Source organism: Arachis ipaensis, chromosome B9 (genome assembly GCF_059453495.1).
Source record: "Arachis ipaensis isolate K30076 ecotype BB chromosome B9, ASM5945349v1, whole genome shotgun sequence".
NCBI classification, from domain to species: Eukaryota; Viridiplantae; Streptophyta; class Magnoliopsida; order Fabales; family Fabaceae; genus Arachis; species Arachis ipaensis.
In genome coordinates, this window is record NC_142444.1 from 149,207,384 (window position 1) to 149,231,522 (window position 24,139).

General features: G+C 35.9%; 1 protein-coding gene across 1 annotated transcript; it reads right to left on the reverse strand.

The window, feature by feature from the left end:
* Nucleotides 1-1,388: 1,388 nt before the first annotated feature.
* On the reverse strand, nt 1,389-7,807 carry LOC107618938 (alpha-taxilin-like protein). Its single transcript, XM_088498372.1, has 13 exons — nt 7,561-7,807; nt 6,540-6,755; nt 6,311-6,466; nt 5,436-5,518; nt 5,028-5,133; nt 3,954-4,021; nt 3,748-3,825; nt 2,990-3,054; nt 2,543-2,609; nt 2,270-2,452; nt 2,045-2,101; nt 1,840-1,935; nt 1,389-1,731 (listed from the first exon to the last, which is right to left on the reverse strand). The coding sequence occupies exons 2-13, from the start codon at nt 6,748-6,750 to the stop codon at nt 1,594-1,596; spliced, it is 1,308 nt and encodes a 435-aa protein (XP_088354498.1). The 5' UTR covers nt 6,751-6,755; nt 7,561-7,807; the 3' UTR covers nt 1,389-1,593.
* Between the last annotated feature and the right edge of the window lie 16,332 nt (nt 7,808-24,139).

Here is a 24,139-nt window from a genome sequence, read left to right on the forward strand (position 1 = left end):
AAAGTAAAATCGATTTACAGAACTCATCTAAGTTTATGTTTTAACAATTTTATAATAAAAAATATTAAATATTTATTATTTTAATTAATTTTATACTTATTATTATTATTTTAGACATTAATAGACTTTTTTAATATTTTGTTTATATTATTTTATTTATTTTATTTATAGTGTAAATAAAATATATGTATATACATCTTATTTTTAATATAAATGAAATAAATAATATTACATTAATTAATAAATATTCTTATAATAATATATTTTGAAAAATAAAATATTTAATTTATTTATTTAAAAAATTTCTCAAAATTTTTATTATAATAAACTATTATAATAAAATTTTTATTATATTACTTTAATTTAATATTTTTTTTCTCTTTTTTATTTAAAGATATAGCCTCCAATCAATAATTGACACATAAGGATAACATATTATGTTGATTTTCTTAGTAAGCACCATAGAATCTCCCAATAATTTAACCTATGGCGACATACTCTTATGTTCTTTGGGGAAAAAAATCGGTTAGTTTTCATTGTTTGAGATACATTGGCAAATTTGCAATCATGTTGCTTGGAGTTACCAGCAACTTTTAGTATTTAAGGTTTCTTCTTATCTTCAAAAAATTAGTATGATTTTAGTGCCTGATCTTTATGAACTTGTCGGTTAGATCCTGCTGTGAAAAGTGAAAACCACATCGTTAAGTTTGATAGTATAGCTAAAATAAAAAATGAGGTAATGTACTTAGACTTCTAAAATTGTATCATTTTTAGTTTTGGGACATGTCATCTAAATCTAATCTATCACTTTTTCAAAACATTTCACATAATGAGTTACAATGTGGCACCCTTTGCTGATCTTGATCCTTCAAATAACAACTTAACTGGAAGGGTACCTTCAAGCATAGCAAATTCTTCTTTTCTCAATGTACAACTCAGATCAAAACCCCAACCCTGAAGATTCATTTTGATGAAAGACGCTTCTTTTTCTTCTTCTTCCAATTTGGAAACAAATCAAAGGGTAGCCTGGTGCACAAGCTTCCGCATTAACGGAAGGTCCAAGAAAAGACCGCACTCAAAAGATGTAATTTGGACAGGCTAACCTGTTAATTGCATATTGCTAGCTGCTTCTACGTTTTGAACCTGTGATCTTGAAATCACACAAAGACAGCCCAACTTATCTTATGTTTAACCAAGATCAATTGTTTGGAATATGCAATATTTAGTATTTCCCTTGTTGTAGCTTGAGGCTTAGTTCAGATGGCACATTAGGATGTCTCTTAAATGCTGCATCCGAGTTCAACTTTCATCTAAGACTGGATGTAATTTAAGAATCTCATATAGTGTCACGCTTTGATATTTTATAGTTAACTAATATGCAAAGGATGTTCTAAAAACCCTGCTTTGCATCTTTAAGAAAAATATAATAAGATAGTATTATAGCAAAAGAATCAGAATTATGAAATTACATGATTGCATGAAAGTTCCCTGACAAAACAAGCCATGCTAGATTAGATACAAAAAAAAGAGTATTAGAATGATACATTTCCTTCCACAAGTCTCTAGGAATGTGCTTAGAACCAACTATTTTCTTCATGATGAAACTGAATTGTTGCTGCTTTTGTTCTCAGAGGAACTTTGCTTCCTTTCTGCCTGAAGCGACCGGCATAACGACTCAAGCTTCTCCTTCTGTTTCGTTGTTTTCTCCAGTTGTTTCTTCAACCGCTCGCGCTGCTCAGATCAGATGTTAACAAGTGAAATTTCACACATTTTGACAATGAAAACACTCGTGGAAAACAAGCAATACGCGCAATGAAAAAATGGAACTGCAAGCTATACCTCATCAACTAACTCTATAAGCGTAATATCAGACTTTTCAGATTTACTCTTCAAGAATTGATTTTCCTTCTTGAGTTCCTTGATTGATTTCGCCATCTGGTAGTTACAACCACAATAGAGGAAAAGATCAAAGACTTTATATATGCACTCAACATAGTAAAACCAGCATTACTCCAGGAAGAACCCAAAGAGAAGTGAAGTATACCTTCTCAATTTCGTTTTTAAATGTTTCGAAAACTTCATTGCTTTTTGACAAGGCTTCCTGAAACTCAATGCATCAAAACTTGTAGTCATAAAATATAAGCATCTAGCAATGATATGTACAACAAGTCTCTGTATCCAAACATCACGTCAATATCAACATAACATAAGATAACAATGAACTCATTGGCGTAAAATAGATTTTAATACAAAGAGAATCAAATGAAACCTGGAATTGTTGGAATTTTTCCCCATCAGTCGTCAGCTGCATGCGTAAATTCTTTTCTGTTGCTAATAGCTGAGACACTTGTTCTGCATATACTTTAATCTGAGACTGTTCCTGAACCAATTTTTCCTCGTGTTGCTTAACTCTTAAATCAGCGAGCTGAAGTTCCAATGTCTTTTGCTTCAACTGTTGATTCAGACATAAAATAATCACTACAGGTTATCGATTCCAAAAAATGAGTAAACATGACTAATCGTAGGATGATACAAACATTACCTTCTGGGCGTACTGCTGTTCAGATAGTTCATATTGATCAGCAAGCTGCTTTAGCTTGTTTCTTAACCTGTATTGGAATCATGGCAAATTATTTTCTGCTCAACTAAATACAATTCCACAGTTAAATAAAACAATATTGTAGGCATTCAGTTACTGTTTTTTTAAAGAATAAATGTACCGTACAATAAATAAATAAATGATAAATAAAGAACAAAGCACTACGGTGAGCGGATTGAGACAGGTTCAAGACTCATGTTGTGTGCAATAATTTTTTTTCCAGAAATTATATAAATTCAGTGACAATGGTTGGATCAGCTAAAAGAGCAAATCTATGCACAGGTTAAAAGTTTTGATAACAAAATTCTGGTTATTATTGTGATTAAGTATTTTCCAAAAATAAAATATGCACATGTTTGAACATAAATATATCAGCTGTCGAGGTCTTACATGTCATTTTCCTTAAGCTGAGTAAGACACTCATCCTTTCGCTCTTCAAGCTTATTGCTCACATCCTGCAACAGAAATTGGTGAGAGAAATCACCAAAATACTAATCGTTACAAATGAGAAAAAGAAATTTTAAAAGGAAAAAAAGTTTCATTTATGGTATTATTACATTGAAACATATTATCTCAATCTCAATCATTATTGCTGTGCAAATATCTGTGACCATTACACCAACTGTAACTTTGTGGTTTCTTTATAACAACTGAAAAAGCTAATTGATGATACAATCATGGGGCAGCTAGGAAAAAATATTTCTTCTTTGTTAAAATCATGGCCCTTTTAGGTGATACTTTTTGTTCATGGTAGCCAGTGTTTCCTCTTTATAGAGTATATTAGACTGTAGTTAGTTAGATCTGATTGAGGTTTATTGTTTTGAGGGAAGTTCGTATAAGATAAAGGTTAGGAGTTAACTTGTTTAGGGATCACACCGCTTTATGTTTGACGAAGATTACACTGCTCGAGCAGCAATTGTATTTCAATGACAAGGGAGATATAAGATTCCCGATCACAGAGAAAGGCAACTCATCTGATCCTCTCAGACCTCTATGCACAGCTCAAAGATTAAATTGAATTAATGTGTTATACATTTTTATTGCTAAGTTAAACTCAAGCCTTTAAGTATCCTTTACATCTTCCTAATATACCAAATGTGCACTATATTTCAGTATCATACACGCTAAACAAGAGAGAATGATCAAACCTTGATTGCATCTTGAAACTTGGCTGAAAGGTCCAGCCTCAAGTTTTGCCCCTCGGTCGATACACGTTTGCATTCTTCCTGAAAATAGTTTTGATACAGACCATAAGATTGGCCCAAGAAAAGTAGCCACTCTAAATGCAAAGATAAGAGAGCTTTAATTTGGCAACTAAACAATCTTAAGATGTAGCAGCGCAACAGAAATATACCATCAACATTTTATTTTGACGTTGTAACTCCCTACAAAGTGACTCAAGCTTATCTCGAACAGCAAGAGCTACATAAAGAAGGCAACAGTCAGTGGAAAGAAAAAATTAACATCAACATTTTATCAAATGAGATGCTTCCCTTTATTTGAGATTCCATAAGAGTATAAGGAATCGACGGGTATTTCCAGATATATTACTTAAAAGAATCAACACAATACGCCCAGTCGATTAGAATTAAGAAAATATGTCTTACACATATATCTAATTATTAATAAAATTGGATTTCGTTTTTTATTTTATTAATATATATTATTCTTTTTGAATAAAAATAAGTATAAAAATAAATATAGAAATATAAAAAGAAATATATAAATAAGATATTATATAGATATCTTTCTATTAAACATAGCTGCGTGCGCAGCAGCACCAACTATGAGAAATCCACCAATCCACATGTGATGTGTGAACAATGATAGTTGGGTCCCATAGTCGGTAGGTAGGTATGGATAAGGAGGAACGTTACTGTTCTTTTTTTGTTCTTTCGTCCTCCTCCTTACTTTCTTTTGTCTTAAAAGATACTGGAACATAACGTTGGAAGAGATGATGGAAGCGGTAGTTCATTTTGGCCATGGTACTAGAAAATGGAAAGATCTTGTTCTTTTGAACATAAAGAAATAAAGAAGCCATTGCAAGTGCCGGAAATACTAGGCCCACTAAAGGCACAAAAATGGAAGGTAAATTTATCATAGAATAGGTACCTCAATTTAATATTTGTAAGAGAAATAACATAACAACAACTAAGCTTTTTCCTGCTAAGTAGGGTTCAATAAAAGAGAAATCATACATACAGAAGGAAGACCAAAACAGCACAATAAAATGACATAATCCATTACAAATTACCACTGTACGCACTCAAATTACTGAGGTAATTGATCAATGCAGCAAAAATCCCTTAAAATTCTCTAGTCTAATACTGATATGAAGTAAAAATTCCAATAATTTGAAGCTTTGCAAAGGCTTTGTAGAGTATATTTCAAATTAATAAGCAAAGTCAGATTACTCATTGCAACATACCAGCATCTCTTTCTGCCAACACTTGTTGATACTTCAGTGAAAACTCCAAAAGCTCCTTTTCTGATTTAAGTGTACGCTTTGCACTCTTACGCTTTTCACCAGTTTCCTAAGAAATTAAGTTTAACTGTTCAGTCCCCTCCAAAGGTTGTCTCATTCTCATATGTTCATATGTAGTATTAAACAAAAATAAGGGAACATGACACATCTGCTAATACTGACGAAAATGAGGAAATATATAGCAAAAAGTATTCACCCAATCAAATCTCTTTAACTCAAATATGAATACTGCAAAAACAATCCTTTTAAACTTATTGAGCAAGAGCATCAGAATGTATAGAACGGCTGATATATTTATATGTACTAATCCATGTGTGAATAGATGAGAATTAACAGGATAAATTTACTAACTGGTTTTCTGTTTTTTGAAGAGTCAACCATATCTGGTGAAGATGTATCCTTTGCTGCTTTTGTCTCCGAAGGTTCAACAGTTGCTGCAAAGGAAAGGATAAAAAAGAAACAAAACCATGTCGGATACTATAGGAAAGCACTAGAACACATAAATGCAATGAGGGGATATTGTAACAACTAGCAAATAAATATTTTGCAGACATGAGCAATTCTTTACATTTATCTCTATTATTTTTCTGTTGTATAAAAAGCGCACATGAAAAATTATCTTCTAAGTTCAAGCAAGCATGAATCCATCGATTGAATCGAGTTTCCGGAAGCTAGTTAGTGTGGTGCATTGTCCAGCAGCACAAGAGAAATATAAGAAATATTTGTTGATGAGATATTGAGATCTCATTCATCTGTAAAACCGAAAAAGTCTTAAACGTTTGCATACTCAATTTGGTTTTTGCCAGCAAAGTAATCATGGATATTAGTCTAGGTGATCCAAATGTTTTTATCAACTTCCCATGAAGTTATCTAGAACTGATTTGACCTCAATGTAAAACAATTTATGTTGAATTTGTAGTAAAAATAAAAGAGAAAGAGAATGTAGGTGGAGAGAAGCACCAAAGTGTGCAAAATTATTAGGTCTTAGTCTTAGGTGCTATGTTGATATAGTTTCCAGAAGCATCATACACGTATCACTAGGAAATAAATACATGACATAGTTTCACCAACATGATCAAAATTGGCTAACCTGATGTAACTGATCAAGTCTTTATTCAAGAAAAATGTTATTCATGCAATTCCCAAGATATATAATAATAACAATTACCATGCATTTACTGGTTACAACATCTACAAAAGGGAGCATTAAGGCTTAGGATAATTACATTTATCTAAACTTTGAGATTCACCATGTTGCTTATCCTTCACTGTACAGCATCCAGATTGCATAGCATCAGAACCAGACTTGGCCACAGGAGGTGTAATCTGAGTGCCTTCTTCCTGTCGCATACAGCTATCATTTTGAACTTCCACTGAGTAGTCTGAAGCATCAAAAGTATGTGCTTTAGACAATTGAACGTGAGAAGTTTATAGTTTCTCCCTGATTTTTCTTACCATGATTGTTTTGAAACTCTTTTTCTCCCAACTCATTTGATAATTCACGAGTTCGAGTGAGGTCTGAGGAACCATCCTCCGTGTAGTTATTCGGGGGTTTCTCTTGTTCAGAAGATGGTGTTGGAGGAGCAACAGGATCTGTAGTGCTCTCCACAAACCCATCCGGCAAGGAATCAACCTCGGGAAGCCGATTTGCATCTGGACTCTGCATGTTTCCTACATCTCAGGAAACAATTCTTAGAACTATATACATAATACACACAAGAAATTTAGTACTTCAGTTCAATATTTTACCTAACTGTTGTGAAGATAAGTAAACCGGTCATGACTCATGATTGCTTTTAAAATTCTAATTAGTGCCTAATTTGCAATAACTGCATTTATATTCTCATTACAAAGATGACACACACACACATGTGCGCGCGTGCATGCACACAATTTCTCCTCAGTGAAAGGGAAAACAAAATAACAGATTCATGAAAATCATGGCCTCTGAATAGCCACTGAAACATGGCTCCAAAATCATTCAAAAGGCCACAACATCAAATGCCGGATTCATATAACAATTGCACCTGGCTAACTAAATCTCTTCCTCCTACTTGACCTTTCCAAAAGGGATTTTCAACTGACAAACAAAATACAATCACTACAAAAGAAAGGAAAAGAGAAAACAAATAAATAAAAATCCATCTGAGTCTATCCAATGTCACTGAATGCACCACCATATCCAGTGCGATTGCATGAAAAAATTAAAAATTCAAGCGAGTGTTTTCTCTTTCTTTTTTTGAAAGGAAAATATATAACCTTTTTTTGCCCTATAAATAATTTCTTCCTAGAAAGTGTACCAAATGAAACATGTTCTTCGTGAAACCGAGAAGCTAAACATTGAATAATTTGGGCACATACAAAGTGAATAGCTCATGTGGAAGCATTGAACGATCTGGGCAATCGATAATGAAATAAAAATGGCTACTTTGTAAAAACAAAAACAAAAAACCCGAAAAGGTGAAGGGATTATTACCAGAGATGTGAGAAGATGAATGTTGAGCGAGAAGTGAAGAAGAAGAAGATCCAACAGTGCAAGGAGCTCACACCAAACCTCAGAAGGTGTTTGTGTTTCTCTTCTCTCTCTCTCTCTCTCTCTCTCTCTCTCTCTCTCTCTCTCTCTCTTCTATTGCTCTTTCTTAACACCAAAACCTTCTTTACCTTTGTTTTCTTCCTTCTTTGTTTTATTTACCTTGTTTAGTGTTTTCAGAAGCTATATTCTTAAATTATTTCATATGGAGTACATGACTTTTTAAATAATAAGAGCAAGGTTCTCTAGGTATAACAATCTCTAATTAGGTAATAATATAAAGGGTTTAGTTAATATGTCTTAAAAGGTACATGAAAAGTATCATTAGTAAAAAGTATTAAATTTTTTTATTTAATATAAAACAAATACATTAAAAACTTAAATTTTTGTATTTTCAATAAAAAATTTTTTAATTTGTAATCTTAACTTATATCTTTAGAGCACATGATGGATAAATCCTAATATAAACAATCTAATTTCTACCTCTTTTATAGTAGATATTATTTTGACAAAGATACAAGAATTTGGAATTAAGAAGAATATCAATGGATAGAACATGAGTCTTTTTCTATTTTTGTGGATATTCTTCATGAAGATATCTCAAAGAGAGAACTGTTTCAGTTGTTCAATTGGACGGAATGCATAAATGACATATATTTATCACGTAAACAAAAAAGGGATAATGTATATATTTTTGCGTTCATACAATACACTACGAAGGGAGGGGCTTTGAAGGCGATAAGGGATATGAATCGAATGAGGTTGAGAGGAAAAAATGTATTTGTGAAGGAAGCGAAGTACAGGAGGAAGTCGGATGTGTGTGACACGAAGAGGGCGCTGAGACGAGAAGATAATCAAAACAATACTGTTCGACAGCCACAACGCAAAAAGGCTCATGTTGACGCACGACTGAATACAAAAGAGGCCAGAAAGGAGAACAAAGAACAGGATCCACATAGGAACAGGTGGACAAAAAAGATGGAGGTAACAGTGGCAAAAGAAAATTTGGATTGGTTGCCGAGAAGCCTAATGGGAGGGACGACAAAAGCCATCGATTTTAATTCTTTAAAAGATTGCGAAAAACCTGCCTCAAGTCATCCAAGTACAAGAATTGGGTGCGTATAAAACTCTACTAACGTTCGACTGTGTGCTGAGTGCTGAAGAAACTTACTTCTTTAAGATGAATAGTCTCCTACAGTTCTTCCATAGCGTATGGAGATGGGAGGAAGCGGAGCGGAGTGAAACTAGAAGAGTGTGGTTAGAATGCTTTGAAGTTCCTTTGCATGTCTGGTCAGTAGAAACTTTCAAAATGATAAAAAGTCAATGGGACGAAGTAGTTGTGTGTGATAATATGACAGAATCGTGCAACTCCTTCAGTGTTGGACGCGTGCAAATTGATACCTGCATGTTGGACGTGATCAATGAATGGATACATACTATAATAGGCTTCAGTGGATTTGATGTATTGGTAAAAGAGGTGGGAGGAGAGACATATGATTTGGGATGTAACTTGGAAAATATTGCTGCTAGCAGCAAAAGCAGCAAACAGCGACATAGCGGTGCAAAAAGTGACTATGCAGAAACGGTTGTAAAGTCAACAAGGGAAATAGACATGCCGGAATACAGTGACCAGGTGACGGAGTTGCTCATGACTGTGACGAGAGAGAGTGAAGAAGATAAGGGCAGATTGGTAATTTCAGAAGATATTTTGAATGAGTGGTGTAATGACAATTCAAAAATAAATCTCATGAAAATGGTAACATATGATTCAAATCTACATGATATTAAAAGAATGGCTGGTTTGGTGGAAGGGGATATTATAAGTGATGAAGAAGATTTTAAAAGAACCAACACTACAAGAAAATAGAACATTTGTAACAAAAATTTTGTATCAAATTTAAACTTGTTACAAAAAAATAATTTTTTGTAATAATAATTGGTGATTGTTACAAAAGATAATGTTTTGTAGCAACATTTTAAGTTGTTACAAAACATGATAATCTTTTGTAACAACCTGATTTCTTTTGTTATAAATTATGTTAGTTTTTGTAACGAGATGGTATTTTGTTATAAAATATTATAATATTTTGTAACAAAAAAAAGAAGTTGCAAAAATTTAAAATATTTTGTAACAAAATATGTTTTTTTTCAAAAACTCTAATTGTTTTGTAACAAATAATTAATTTGTCACAAAATTTAATATTGTTTGTAACAAGTTAATTGTTTGTCACAAAATATAAGTATATTTTATAACATTTTTTTTCAAAATGTTAAATACTTTAAGAGTAAAAAAATTATGTATATATTTTTTTCAAAATAATTTTATTTTGTTTCAAAAAATAAATTTTTTTACATACTGATAATATTCATTAATTTTTTAAAATTGTAAATATTATTTTATATATTTTTAAAAAATTAATATGTATATTTTATTAATAATCAGATTTTTAAGGTTAACTAAAATTTAATTTATGTAACTTAAAGAAATTTTATTAAATTATAAATATAAACAACAGTAACTAAATATAAAAGAAAAAAAACCAAGATATTAAAAGCAAAAGTGTAAAACATAATAAAGTAAAGCAGTAAAAAACCTTAAGTCCCCACCCCTTCATTCTGAGTCTCACTCAACTTTATCCCTGCGCCGTTTACTACTTCACGAAGGTTGACAAGGGCTACTGCATCTAGTTCTACAATACCAGTCCCGATAGCCCCTATTTCGGCACCAGCCACTGCCCTTGTTTCATCGCGTATTGGTAAAAGGGGACCTTCGCGTGGGATTGTGATGAACTGAAGATTGATGGTTTAGAATTTACAATAAATTCTCGTTGCAAGTATAGTTTCTAAACCAAGCAATAATCCTTTCATACAAAAAAAAACTTGTTTGTCACTTAAGCAAACCCAATAAAAATAAATAACCGAAGTATTTAAACCTCGGGTCGTCTCTCAAGGAGTTGCAGGGCAGTATGATTTATTATTGGTTATGGAAAAGGTAAAATTTTTGGGTTTTCGACATAAGGAACAGGTAATTTAAATGATAAGAAAAATAAATTAATAATAATAAAATTCTCTTGGCAATGTATAAGAATTGGAATTTCTATCCTAGTTACCCTTATCAGGTGTGATGAAAATTGGGTTTTAATTCCACTTAGTTAACCCTTACTAAAGCAAAGGAAAGTCAAGTAGACTAATTAATTTGATTCTCAAGTCCTAGTTAACTTCTTTGGGAAAACTAGCTTTTAGAGCGATTCAAACCAATTAGCAAATCCAATCTCAACCAACAGCTGAGTTTGATAACTCAAGTGTTACCAATCACTTAACCAAAGCAAAGGGAGAAAATAAATCTAAATTAAATTGAAAGCATCATAAATGGAATAAGATAATCATTAATCTGAAATACCTCAATTAATATTAAATGGAATATTCAAATCTTGACATAAAAAAAAGGTTCGTAAGCTAAATTGGAATATTAACAAGTAAAAGCATTGGAATAAACAAAAATAGAAGAGGAACATTAATTAAGGAAAATCTTGAACCTCGTATTGAAGTGATAAAAATAAAAGGAATCCTAATCCTAAAACCTAAGAGAGAGGAGAGAACCTCTCTCTCTAAAACTACATCTAATCCTAAAATTATGAGAGTTGTATATCGTCTCTAAGTTGTTTCGTTCTTTGATTCCTCCATTCTCTGGCTTATATTCTATGTTTCTGACTTGGATTTGGACCGAAAAAGGGTCCAGAAATCACTGGGGGTGTTTTCTGCAGATTCTTGTACGTGGCGTCTGTCACACGTTCGCGTGGGTCACGCGTTCACATCATCTGAGAGTTTTCCTTGTCACGCGTACGCGTCAGTCACGCGTACTGTCATTTGCGTTCTGCTCAAGGCACGCGTCCGCGTCTTCCACGCATTTGCGTCGATGCCATTTCGCGCCAGGCACGCGTTCGCGTCGTCCATGCATTCGCGTCGCTGCCTTTTCTTCAAAATTCCATTTTTGTGCTTTCCTTCCATTTTTGTATGTTTTCTTTTTGTTCTTTAAGCCATTCCTTCCCTATGAGATCTGAAAATACTTAACACATAAATCACGACATCGAATGGTAATAAAGGATAATTAAAATTAATATTTTTAAAGCATAGGAAACATGTTTTTCACATATATCATAAAATAAGGAAGGAATAGTAAAACCATGCAATTTACATGAATAAGTGGGTGAAGGATTGAATAAATCATTTAAATTGAGCACAAAATACATCATAAAATATGGTTTTATCAACCTCCCCACACTTATACAATAGCATGTCCTCATGCTAAATCCAAGAGAAAGGGTCAAGTTAGAATGATGGAATCTTATGCAATGCAATTTATTCTAAATGCAATCTACCTACATGAATCATGCAATATTAATTATTATCCACCTATATATATAGAGCTTACATGTGGTTAATTTGATTCATATTTTCAAGGAATCATATATGCATAGCCAAGCCTAAATCATGTTAAAGCACTGTCACAATTGAGTTGGGTTAAAATATTTCATAAGCTTGTAAGACAATTAAACAATTAAGCAGAGATATATGATGATGAGCTGTTGAACCCTTACTGGATTTTGTATTTACTCTCTAGTCACTCAGTGTTTGGGGTTAATCACTCTATTCTTTTCTATTCTTGCTTTCTAAAACTTTGTTCTTCATCTAACCAATCAACAATTATACAATGTATACATATAAACATCATGAGGTCTTTTTCAAGGTTGTAATGGGGCCAAGGTAGAGGTAAGAGTATATATATAAGGCTAAGTGAGCTATAAGTTGAACCTTTAATTAGTCTAAGATCTCACCTAACATATACATATTCTATATAATTTATAACTTTCTTGGGGTTCCCAATTTTTTACTTTCTTAATACATACTCATGTACCAATTTTATTTTGATTCTTACCTCATGTGCATTGATTTCTTCACTAAACTTATTGTTGGGGTAATTTTATCCCCTTATTTATCTATTTATATTATAAAAAGGATTTTTTTAAAAGAATAACATATATCAATGCACATGGTATTTTAATTCAAATTGGTTTCACATGAGTATGCTCCCAAATTTCTGACTATTTTACTAATTTAGTTCTTTCCTACCAACCCATGTTCCCACGTTTTCCCACACTTAGTGTGTATCACAATTTCTATCTTAAACTAACTAGGGATTCAACTTGGGATTTTTATTTTGTTTTTCTGCTTAAGGCTAGTAATGTGGTTATAAAACAAAAGGGGATTAAAAGGCTCAAGGGGGCTAACAAGGATGATGTAAAAGGTAGGCTAATTTGGGATAAATGAGCAATTTAAATAATGGTCTCAATCATATATTGGTATGTATCTACATTCTATATTAGACATATAGATTAAAACAAAGTAAAGTCACCAGAATAAAAAAGAAAGGCGAACACACAAGAATGAAATAATTATGGTTAAATAATGTAACCATACAAATAAGCTCAAAAACTCACAGGTTGTGTGTTCTTTGGCTCAAAAATCATATATCAGTTATGTATGCCATGCAAGTAGAAATCAAGAGTTCCCATTATGCTCAATGTGAATCTTAGGGTGGCTCTTAAAATCTTAGTGTTCTTCCTTGAAAAATGTTGTGTAAATTAACCAATCATTTATTGCTATATATATATACAGTATGTGGATTGTTGTGATTCCGTTATACTAAAGTTTCTAGTTTACTCTTTTTATTTCCAATTAATCCAAGTTATCGTATGCCAAAAAAAGGGTAAACCAAACTAATTAATCCATATATTCTATATCACAACTTAATAAGCTAAAATTGCAACTAGACTAAACTAAATATCTAAGATAAATATATAAACCAAAGTGCAAAATGCGAAAATACCGTAAAAATACAGAAAAAATGTGCAAGTACTGGAAGATAAATAAGATAAGGTAAAAATAGTAATATAGAAAATAAACAAAATAGGATAAAAAGAGAGTCTGAAAAGTGGTTCACCAAAATAAAGTACGCCGGAGATGGCGACCTCCCCACACTTAAATAATAGCATCATCCTCGATGCTCACTCAAGTTGGGTGCGAAGAAGTGTCATCTCCGGAAGGATGGGCTGCCGGTGACTCTGCGGTAGGCTGAGGGTCTGCAGTCTCGATAAGTGTAGGAGGAGCTGCCTGCTGAAGCGGAGGCTCTGTTTGTAGAGGAATCTCCAGATCTGTAGCCTGGATCTGGTGGGGCTCCTCATGGTGTGGTGCAGCCTGCTCAGGTCCTCCTTGCTCAGCCTGGGCATGTGCCTCTTCCTCATGATCATCCGCCCCCACATCAGATGGCTCAGAAGCGGTGTCAGGCTCGGAGTGGATGTCGCTGCCGGATCAGATAATCAACTTTAGGTGCTCATAGCGTCACTTGTTGCGATGCTCCATATGATCCAGGCGTGCGAAGAGTCGGTGCACGAGATGATAAATGGGCTCAGGAGCAGGTGGAGGTGCAGTGGATGGAGCTGGTGCAGCAGTGGATGCAGAAGGGGCAGCTGAAGATGTGGCTGCCTCAGCAGAAGCAGTAAGAAAAGGCGGCCTATAACCCAAGGCTTGGAACTTCCTACTGTGAGGTATGATCTTCTTGCAGTCTACAGCAGTTGGCTTCTCATCAGCAAGCTCCCAAGGCACGTCAGCTCAGCGGCCTAGCTGGGTGATTAGATAAGGGAAAGGGAGAGTGCCTCTGACATGGACCCTGGCCATAAAATACCTGATGAAACGTGAAAGATACAGGTCCTTACCCTCCATCACAAACCAGATGAGGGTGATCATAGCAGTGGGCACCTCTGTCTCATGAGTGCTCGGCATCACGTAGTTACCTAGGATCTGCTGCCAAAGCCGAGCCTCATCATTCAAATATATCAGCTTGATTCCCTTAGGCATTGGTGCACGAAATTACAATCACACTTTTGCAACTCTGCACAACTAACCAGCAAGTGTACTAGGTCGTCCAAGTAATACCTTACGTGAGTAAGGGTCGATCCCACGGAGATTGTCGGCTTGAAGCAAGCTATGGTTATCTTGTAACTCTTAGTCAGGATATCAATAATTCTTAGATTTAATTGTAAAAAGTAAAAGAACATGAAATAAATACTTGTTATGCAGTAATGAAGAACAGGTTGAGGCTTTGGAGATGCTTTGTCTTCTGAATCTCTGCTTTCCTACTATCTTCTTCTTCATGCACGCAAGGCTCCTTCCATGGCAAGCTTTAAGTTGGGCATCACCGTTGTCAATGGCTACTTCCCGTCCTCTCAGTGAAAATGTTCCAAATGCGCTGTCACCGCACGCTAATCATCTGTCGATTCTCGATCATGTCGGAATAGGATCCATTGATCCTTTTGCGTCTGTCACTACGCCCAATACTCGCGAGTTTGAAGCTCGTCACATTCATCCCTTCCCAGATCCTACTCAGAATACCACAGACAAGGTTTAGACGTTCCGGATCTCAGGAATGGCCGCCAATAATTCTAGCTTATACCACGAAGACTCTGATCTGAATCATGAGGCTAAGAGATATGCATTCAATCTAAGGTAGAACGGAGGTGGTTGTCAGGCACGCGTTCATAGGTGAGAATGATGATGAGTGTCACGGATCATCACATTCATCAGGTTGAAGTGCGAATGAATATCTTAGAATAGAAGCAAGCGTGATAGAATGGAAAATAGTAGTAATTGCATTAATTCATGAAGAACAACAGAGCTCCTCACCCCCAACAATGGGGTTTAGAGACTCATGCCATAGAAAATACAATATAAAACGTGTAAAGTGTCATGAGGTACAAGATGAATCACTAAAAGTAGTTTTTATAGTAAACTAGTGACCTAGGGTTACAGAAAATGAGTAAGCTAGGGTGTTTAGTGTAAAAATCCACTTCCGGGGCCCACTTGGTGTGTGCTTGGGCTGAGCATTGAAGCTTTCATGTGTAGAGACTTTTCTTGGAGTTAAACGCCAGCTTTTGTGCCAGTTTGGGCGTTTAACTCCAGCTTTTATGCCAGTTCTGGCGTTAAATGCCAGAATTCTTAAGCTGACTTAGAACACCGGTTTGGGCCATTAAATCTTTGGCAAAGTATGGATTATTATATATTTCTGGAAAGCCCAGGATGTCTACTTTCCAACGCAATTGAGAGCGTGCCAATTGGGCTTCTGTAGCTCCAGAAAATCCACTTCGAGTGCAGGGAGGTCAGAATCCAACAGCATCTGCAGTCCTTTTTCAGCCTCTGAATCAGATTTTTGCTCAGTCCCTCAATTTCAGCCAGAAAATACCTGAAATCACAGAAAAACACACAAACTCATAGTAAAGTCCAAAAAAGTGAATTTTAAATAAAAACTAATAAAAATATAATAAAAACTAATTAAAATATACTAAAAACATACTAAAAATAATGCCAAAAAGCGTATAAATTATCCGCTCATCGCAACACCAAACTTAAATTGTTGCTTGTCCCCAAGCAACTAAAAATCAAATAGGATAAAAAGAAGAGAATATACAATTAATTCCAAAAACATCTATGAAGATCAATATTAATTAGATGAGCGGGGCTTTTAGCTTTTTGCCTCTGAATAGTTTTGGCATCTCACTTTATCCTTTGAAGTTCAGAATGATTGGCTTCTATAAGAACTCAGAATCCAGATAGTGTTATTGATTCTCCTAGTTAAGTATGTTGATTCTTGAACATAACTACTTTATGAGTCTTGGCCGTGACCCTAAGCATTTTGTTTTCCAGTATTACCACCGGATACATAAATGCCACAGACACATAACTGGGTGAACCTTTTCAGATTGTGACTCAGCTTTGCTAGAGTCTCCAATTAGAGGTGTCCAGAGCTCTTAAGCACACTCTTTTTGCTTTTGGACCACGACTTTAACCGATCAGTCTCAAGTTTTCACTTGACACCTTCACGCCACAAGCATATGGTTAGGGACAACTTGGTTCAGCCGCTTAGGCCAGGATTTTATTCCTGTAGGCCTTCCTATCCACTGATGCTCAAAGTCTTGGATCCTTTTTTTTTATTTCACCCTTGCCTTTTGGTTTAAAGGGCTATTGGCTTTTTCTGCTTGCTTTTTTTTTTTTTTTTGCTTTCTCTTTTTTTTTCTGCAAGCTTTTCACTGCTTTTTCTTGCTTCAAGAATCAATTTTATGATTTTTCAGATTATCAAATAACATTTCTCCTTTTCCATCATTCTTTCAAGAGCCAACAATTTTAACATTCATGAATCAACAAATTCAAAAATATGCACTGTTCAAGCATTCATTCAGAAAAACAAAAGTATTGCCACCACATCAAAATAATTAATCTGTTTTAAAATTTGAAATTCATGCACTTCTTTTTCTTTTTCAATTAAAAATATTTTTCATTTAAGAGAGGTGATGGATTCATTTTCATAGCTTTAAGGCATAGACACTAAGACACTAGTGACCATGTAATAAAGACACAAACATAGATAAACATAAAGCATAAAAAATTCGAAAAACAGAAGATAAAGAACAAGGAGATTAAAGAACGGGTCCACCTTAGTGATGGCGGATAGTTCTTCCTCTTGAAGATCTTATGGAGTGCTTGAGCTCCTCAATGTCTCTTCCTTGCCTTTGTTGCTCCTCTCTCATGACTCTTTGATCTTCTCTAATTTCATGAAGGAAAATGGAATGCTCTTGGTGCTCCACCCTTAGTTGTCCCCTATTGGAACTTAATTCTCCTAGGGAGGTGTTAATTTGATCCCAATAGTTTTGTGGAGGAAAATGCATCCCTTGAGGCATCTCAAGGATTTCATGATGATGATTTTCATCATGCTCTTGTTGAGGTCCATGAGTGGGCTCTCTTGTTTGCTCCATCCTTTTCTTAGTGATGGGCTTCTCCTCTTCAATGAGGAGTCTTGGCCACAACTTCATAGAAGTGGTCTTGATGGACCTTTGAGATGAATCTCTCTATCTCTCATGACTCGAAGGTGAAAGCAATTGCCTTTTCATTCCTCTTTCTAGAAGTTTCTCCGGCCTTAAGTGCCATAAATGGTTATGGAAAAAAAAACCTGAGCTTTTCCACACCAAACTTAAAAGGTTTGCTCGTCCTCGAGCAAAAGAATAAAGAAAGGAGGAGAAGAAAAAGAAATGGATGAGATAGAGGTGTGTGAATTATTCGTCCAAGGGGGTTTTAGGTGGTTATGATGTGGAAAAGGAAGGAGTGATGGTTTGAATTTGAGTGGGTGGATGTAGGTGGTTTGTATGATGGTTTTGGAGGAGTAATGGAGGTGATTGGTGGAGGTTATTTGGGGAAGAGTATTATGAAAAGGTGTGAAGAAGTGAGTTGAGGTTGGTGGGGATCCTGTGGGGTCCACAGATCCCGAAGTGTCAAGAATTTCCCATCCCTGCACCAATTAGGCTTGCAAAACACCCTTTGCTGCCAATCCTGGCATTAAACGCCAGGTTGCTACCCATTTCTGGCATTTAACGCCAGCTTCTTGCCTTTTTCTGGCGTTAAACGCCAGTCTGGTGCCCATTTCTGGCGTTAAACGCCCAGAATGGTGCCAGACTAGGCGTTTAACGCCCATTCTGCTGCCTTTACTGGCGTTTAAATGCCAGCAGGCTTCTCCTCCAGGATGTGCTGTTTTTCAGTTTGTTTTTGCTTTTTCAATTATTTTTGTGACTTCACATGATCATCAACCTACAGAAAACATAAAATAACAATAGAAAATAGAAATTAACATAGATAAGTAAAATTGGGTTGCCTCCCAACAAGCACTTTTTTAATGTCAGTAGCTTGACAGTGGGCTCTCATGGAGCCTCACAGATACTCAGAGCATGATGATGGCCTCTTAACACCAAACTTAGAGTTTGGTTGTGGCCTTCCAACACCAAACTTAGAGTTTGAATGTGGGGGTTTTATTTGACTCTGTATTGAGAGAAGCCTTTCATGCTTCTTCCTTTTCCTATCTGCAAACCATGGTGCTTCCTGAATGGCGAAGAGTTGCTCATCCGAAAAGGTTTCAGAGATCTCAGTAGGAGGGTGGGACGCCCCTGCTACTGATTCTATCTGGGACAGGTGATCAGCTACCTGGTTCTCTGTCCCTTTTCTGTCTCTTATTTCTATATCAAACTCTTGCAGAAGCAATACCCATCTTATGAGCCTGGGTTTTGAATCCTGCTTTGTGAGTAGGTATTTAAGAGCAGCATGGTCAGTATACACAATCACTTTTGAACCTACTAAATAGGATCTAAACTTGTCAATTGCATAAACCACTGCAAGTAACTCTTTTTCTGTGGTTGTATAATTCTTCTATGCATCATTTAAAACACGGCTAGCATAGTAAATAACGTGCAGAAGCTTGTTATGCCTCTGTCCCAACACTACACCAATGGCATGGTTACTGGAATCACACATTAGTTTGAATGGTAATGTCCAGTCAGGTGCAGAGATGACTGGTGTTGTGACCAGCTTGGCTTTCAGGGTTTCAAACGCCTGTAGACACTCTGTGTCAAACACAAATGGCGTGTCAGCAGCTAGCAGGTTGCTTAGAGGTTTTTCAATTTTTGAAAAATCTTTTATGAACCTCCTATAGAATCCTGCATGTCCCAGAAAGCTTCTGATTGCCTTTACATTGCCAGGTGGTGGTAATTTTTCAATTACTTCCACTTTAGCTTGATCCACCTCTATTCCCTTGTTTGAAATTTTATGCCCAAGGACAATTCCTTCAATCACCATGAAGTGACATTTTTCCCAGTTTAAAACTAGGTTGGTCTCTTGGCATCTTTTCATAACAAGTGCTAAATGGTCAAGACAGGAGCTGAATGAGTCTCCAAATACTGAAAAGTCATCCATGAAGACTTCCAGAAATTTTTCCACCATATCAGAGAAAATAGAGAGCATGCATCTCTGAAAGGTCGCAGGTGCATTGCACAAACCAAAAGGCATCCTTCTGTAGGTAAATACTCCAGAAGGACATGTGAATGCTGTTTTCTCTTGGTCCTGAGGATCCACTGTAACTTGGTTGTAACCTGAATAGCCATCCAAAAAGCAGTAATATTCATGACCTGCTAGTCTCTCTAGCATCTGGTCTATGAATGGTAAAGGAAAGTGATCCTTTCGGGTGGCTGTATTGAGCCTTCTGTAGTCAATACACATACGCCACCCTGTAACTGTTCTTGTAGGAACCAGTTCATTCTTTTCATTATGAACCACTGTCATGCCTCCCTTCTTGGGGACAACGTGGACAGGGCTCACCCAGGGGCTATCAGAAATAGGATAAATAATCCCAGCTTCTAGTAACTTAGTGACCTCTTTCTGTACCACTTCCTTCATGGCTGGATTTAGCCGCCTCTGTGGTTGAACCACTGGCTTAGCATCATCCTCCAATAGGATCTTGTGCATGCATCTTGCTGGGCTAATGCCCTTAAGGTCACTTATGGACTACCCAAGAGTTGTCTTGTGTGTCCTTAGCACTTGAATTAGTGCTTTCTCTTCCTGTGGATTTAAAGCAGAGCTTATGATCACTGGAAAAGTGTCACCCTCCCCTAGAAATGCATATTCCAGGGATGGTGGTAGTGGTTTGAGCTCGGGTTTAGGAGGTTTCTCCTCTTCCTGAGGGATTTTCAGAGGTTCTTTTATTTCCTCTGATTCCTCCAGATCAGGCTGAACATATTTAAAGATGTCCTCTAGCTCTGATTCAAGACTTTCAGTCATATTGACCTCTTCCACCAGGGAGTCAATAATATCAACGCTCATGCAGTCATTTGACGTGTCTAGATGCTGCATAGCTTTGATAACATTTAACTTGAACTCATCCTCATTGACTCTCAGGGTCACTTCCCCTTTTTGGACATCAATGAGAGTTCGTCCAGTTGCTAGGAAAGGTCTTCCTAGAATCAGAGTTGCACTCTTGTGCTCCTCCATTTCCAGCACTACAAAGTCAGTGGGAAAGGCAAATGGCCCAACCTTGACAATCATATCCTCAATTATGCCTGATGGGTATTTAATGGAGCCATCAGCAAGTTGAAGACATATCCGGGTTAGTTTGACCTCTTCAGTCAAGCCAAGCTTTCTGATGGTGGATGCAGGTATTAGATTGATACTTGCTCCAAGGTCACATAGAGTTGTCTTAGTACAAGCACCCTCTATTGTGCATGGTATCATAAAGCTCCCTGGATCTTGAAGCTTCTCTGGTAAGCTTTTCAGAATGACTGCACTGCATTCTTCAGTGAGGAACACTTTTTTAGTTTCTCTCCAATCCTTCTTATGACTTAAGATCTCTTTCATGAACTTAGCATAAGAGGGTATTTGCTCAAGTGCCTTTGCAAACGGGATCTTTATTTCAAGAGTCCTGAGATAGTCTGCAAAGCGGACAAATTGTTTATCCTGTTCCGCTTGGCGGAGCTTTTGAGGATAAGGCATCTTGGCTTTATATTCTTCAACCTTAGTTGCTGCAGGTTTATTTCCTACAGAAGTGGTTGGAGAAGCCTTCTTAGAGGGGTTACTATCAGCACTTGCAGGTGTCTGATCCCTCATTGGCGTTTGAACGCCAGGATTGGGTGCTAGATGGGCATTTAACGCCAGCTTCTCACCCTTTTCTGGCGTTTGAACGCCATAACTGGGTAAGGAATGGGCGTTTAACGCCAACTTTTCTCCCTTTTCTGGCGTTTGAATGCCAGAATTATTCCTCTCTGGGCTCTTGCTGTCCTCAGAGGGATTTTGGGTAGTGGTTTGGTCATCCTCTGTCAGTTGTTCCTTTCTTGGCTTTCTGCTACTTGGAGCTGATTTATTCAATGTCTTCCCGCTCCTTAATTGGACAGCTTGGCATTCTTCTGTTATCTGTTTAGATAGCTGCTGTCTTGTCTGATTCAATTGTGCTTCTATATTCTTGTTAGCATTTTTAGTGTCTTGGAGCATCTCTTTAAATTCTGCTAATTGTTTTGTCATAAGGAGTAATTGTTGATTAAGCTCAATAATCTGTTCTTGAGGATTCAGATCAGTAGATACTACCCTGGCCTCTTCCTTTATGGAGGACTCACTGCTAGAGTACAAATGTTGATTTCTAGCAACCGTATCTATGAGTTCTTGAGCCTCTTCAATCGTCTTTTTCATGTGTATAGATCCACCAGCTGAGTGGTCTAGAGACATCTGAGCTCTTTCTGTAAGTCCATAGTAGAAGATGTCTAACTGTACCCACTCTGAAAATATTTCAGAGGGGCATTTCCTTAGCATCCCTCTGTACCTCTCCCAGACATTATAAAGGAATTCATGATCCTCTTGTTTAAAGCCTTGGATGTCCAGCCTTAGCTGTGTCATCCTTTTTGGAGGGTAAAATTGATTCAGGAATTTGTCTGATAACTGTCTCCATGTTTTTATGCTTGCTGTGGGTTGGTTATTTAACCACCTCTTAGCTTGATCTTTTATAGCAAATGGAAACAGTAATAATCTGTAGACATCCTGATCCACTTCTTTATCACGTACTGTGTCAGCAATTTGTATGAACTGTTCCAGAAACTCAGTAGGTTCTTCCTGTGAAAGACCGGAATACTGGCAATTTTGCTGCACCATGATAATGAGCTGAGGATTTAGCTCAAAGCTGCTTGCTTTGATGGGAGGTATACAGATGCTACTCCCATATGCAGCTGTAATGGGGTTAGCATATAACCCCAGAGTCCTTCTGGACTGTTCACTTCCACTTATGTCCATGATGGAGAAAAAGGAATTTATATGAATTATATTTTTTTTTATTTAAAAGTAACTGAAAATAATAAGTAAAATAAATGGAAAATAAAATAAAATTTCGAAAACAAAAATAAAATAAAATAAAATAAAATAAAAGCAAATTGAAAACTAAATTAATTAATTAATTAAAAAGATTTTGAAATTAGCAATTAAAAAGATATGATTGAAAATTATTTTGAAAAAGATATGATTGAGAAGATATGATTGCAAATTAAAAAAAAAAAGATATGATTGAAAAGATATGATTGAAGAAATTAAAAAAATTTTATTTTTAAAAAAGATTTGAAAAGATCAATTTTTGAAATTAGAATTTTGACTTGACTAAAAAAAAGATATGATTTTGAAAATCCTTGTCTAATTTAATGCAAAATTTCGAAATTTATGAATAAAATAAGGAAAAGATATTTTTTTGATTTTTGAATTTGAATGAGGAAAGAGAAAAACAATAAAATGACACTAAACTTAGAAATTTTAGATCAAAACAAAGAGAACAAACAAGAAAACTTTGAATGTCAAGATGAACACCAAGAATACTTTGAAGATCAAGATGAACACCAAGAACAAATTTTTGAAAAATTTTTAAGTAAATAAAAGCACAAGGGACACCAAACTTAAAATTTTTAGAAAATCAAACACAAATTTTCGAAAATTTAAAGGAAAACACAAAGAAGACACCAAACTTAGAATTTTTAAAGATCAAGAAAGAACTAAGAACATGCAAATTCGAAAATTTAAAAGAAAATAAAAGCATGCAATTGACACCAAACTTAAAATATGAAACTAACTCAAATTTAGTGACTCTAAACCAACAAAAATAAATTATTCCTAATCTAAGCAACAAGATAAACCGTCAGTTGTCCAAACTCGAACAATCCCCAGCAACGGCGCCAAAAACTTGGTGCACGAAATTACAATCACACTTTTGCAACTCCGCACAACTAACCAGCAAGTGTACTAGGTCGTCCAAGTAATACCTTACGTGAGTAAGGGTCGATCCCACGGAGATTGTCGGCTTGAAGCAAGCTATGGTTATCTTGTAACTCTTAGTCAGGATATCAATAATTCTCAGATTTAATTGTAAAAAGTAAAAGAACATGAAATAAATACTTGTTATGCAGTAATGAAGAACAGGTTGAGGCTTTGGAGATGCTTTGTCTTCTGAATCTCTGCTTTCCTACTATCTTCTTCTTCATGCACGCAAGGCTCCTTCCATGGCAAGCTTTAAGTTGGGCATCACCGTTGTCAATGGCTACTTCCCGTCCTCTCAGTGAAAATGTTCCAAATGCGCTGTCACCGCACGCTAATCATCTGTCGATTCTCGATCATGTCGGAATAGGATCCATTGATCCTTTTGCGTCTGTCACTACGCCCAATACTCGCGAGTTTGAAGCTCGTCACATTCATCCCTTCCCAGATCCTACTCAGAATACCACAGACAAGGTTTAGACGTTCCGGATCTCAGGAATGGCCGCCAATAATTCTAGCTTATACCACGAAGACTCTGATCTGAATCATGAGGCTAAGAGATATGCATTCAATCTAAGGTAGAACGGAGGTGGTTGTCAGGCACGCGTTCATAGGTGAGAATGATGATGAGTGTCACGGATCATCACATTCATCAGGTTGAAGTGCGAATGAATATCTTAGAATAGAAGCAAGCGTGATAGAATGGAAAATAGTAGTAATTGCATTAATTCATGAAGAACAACAGAGCTCCTCACCCCCAACAATGGGGTTTAGAGACTCATGCCATAGAAAATACAATATAAAACGTGTAAAGTGTCATGAGGTA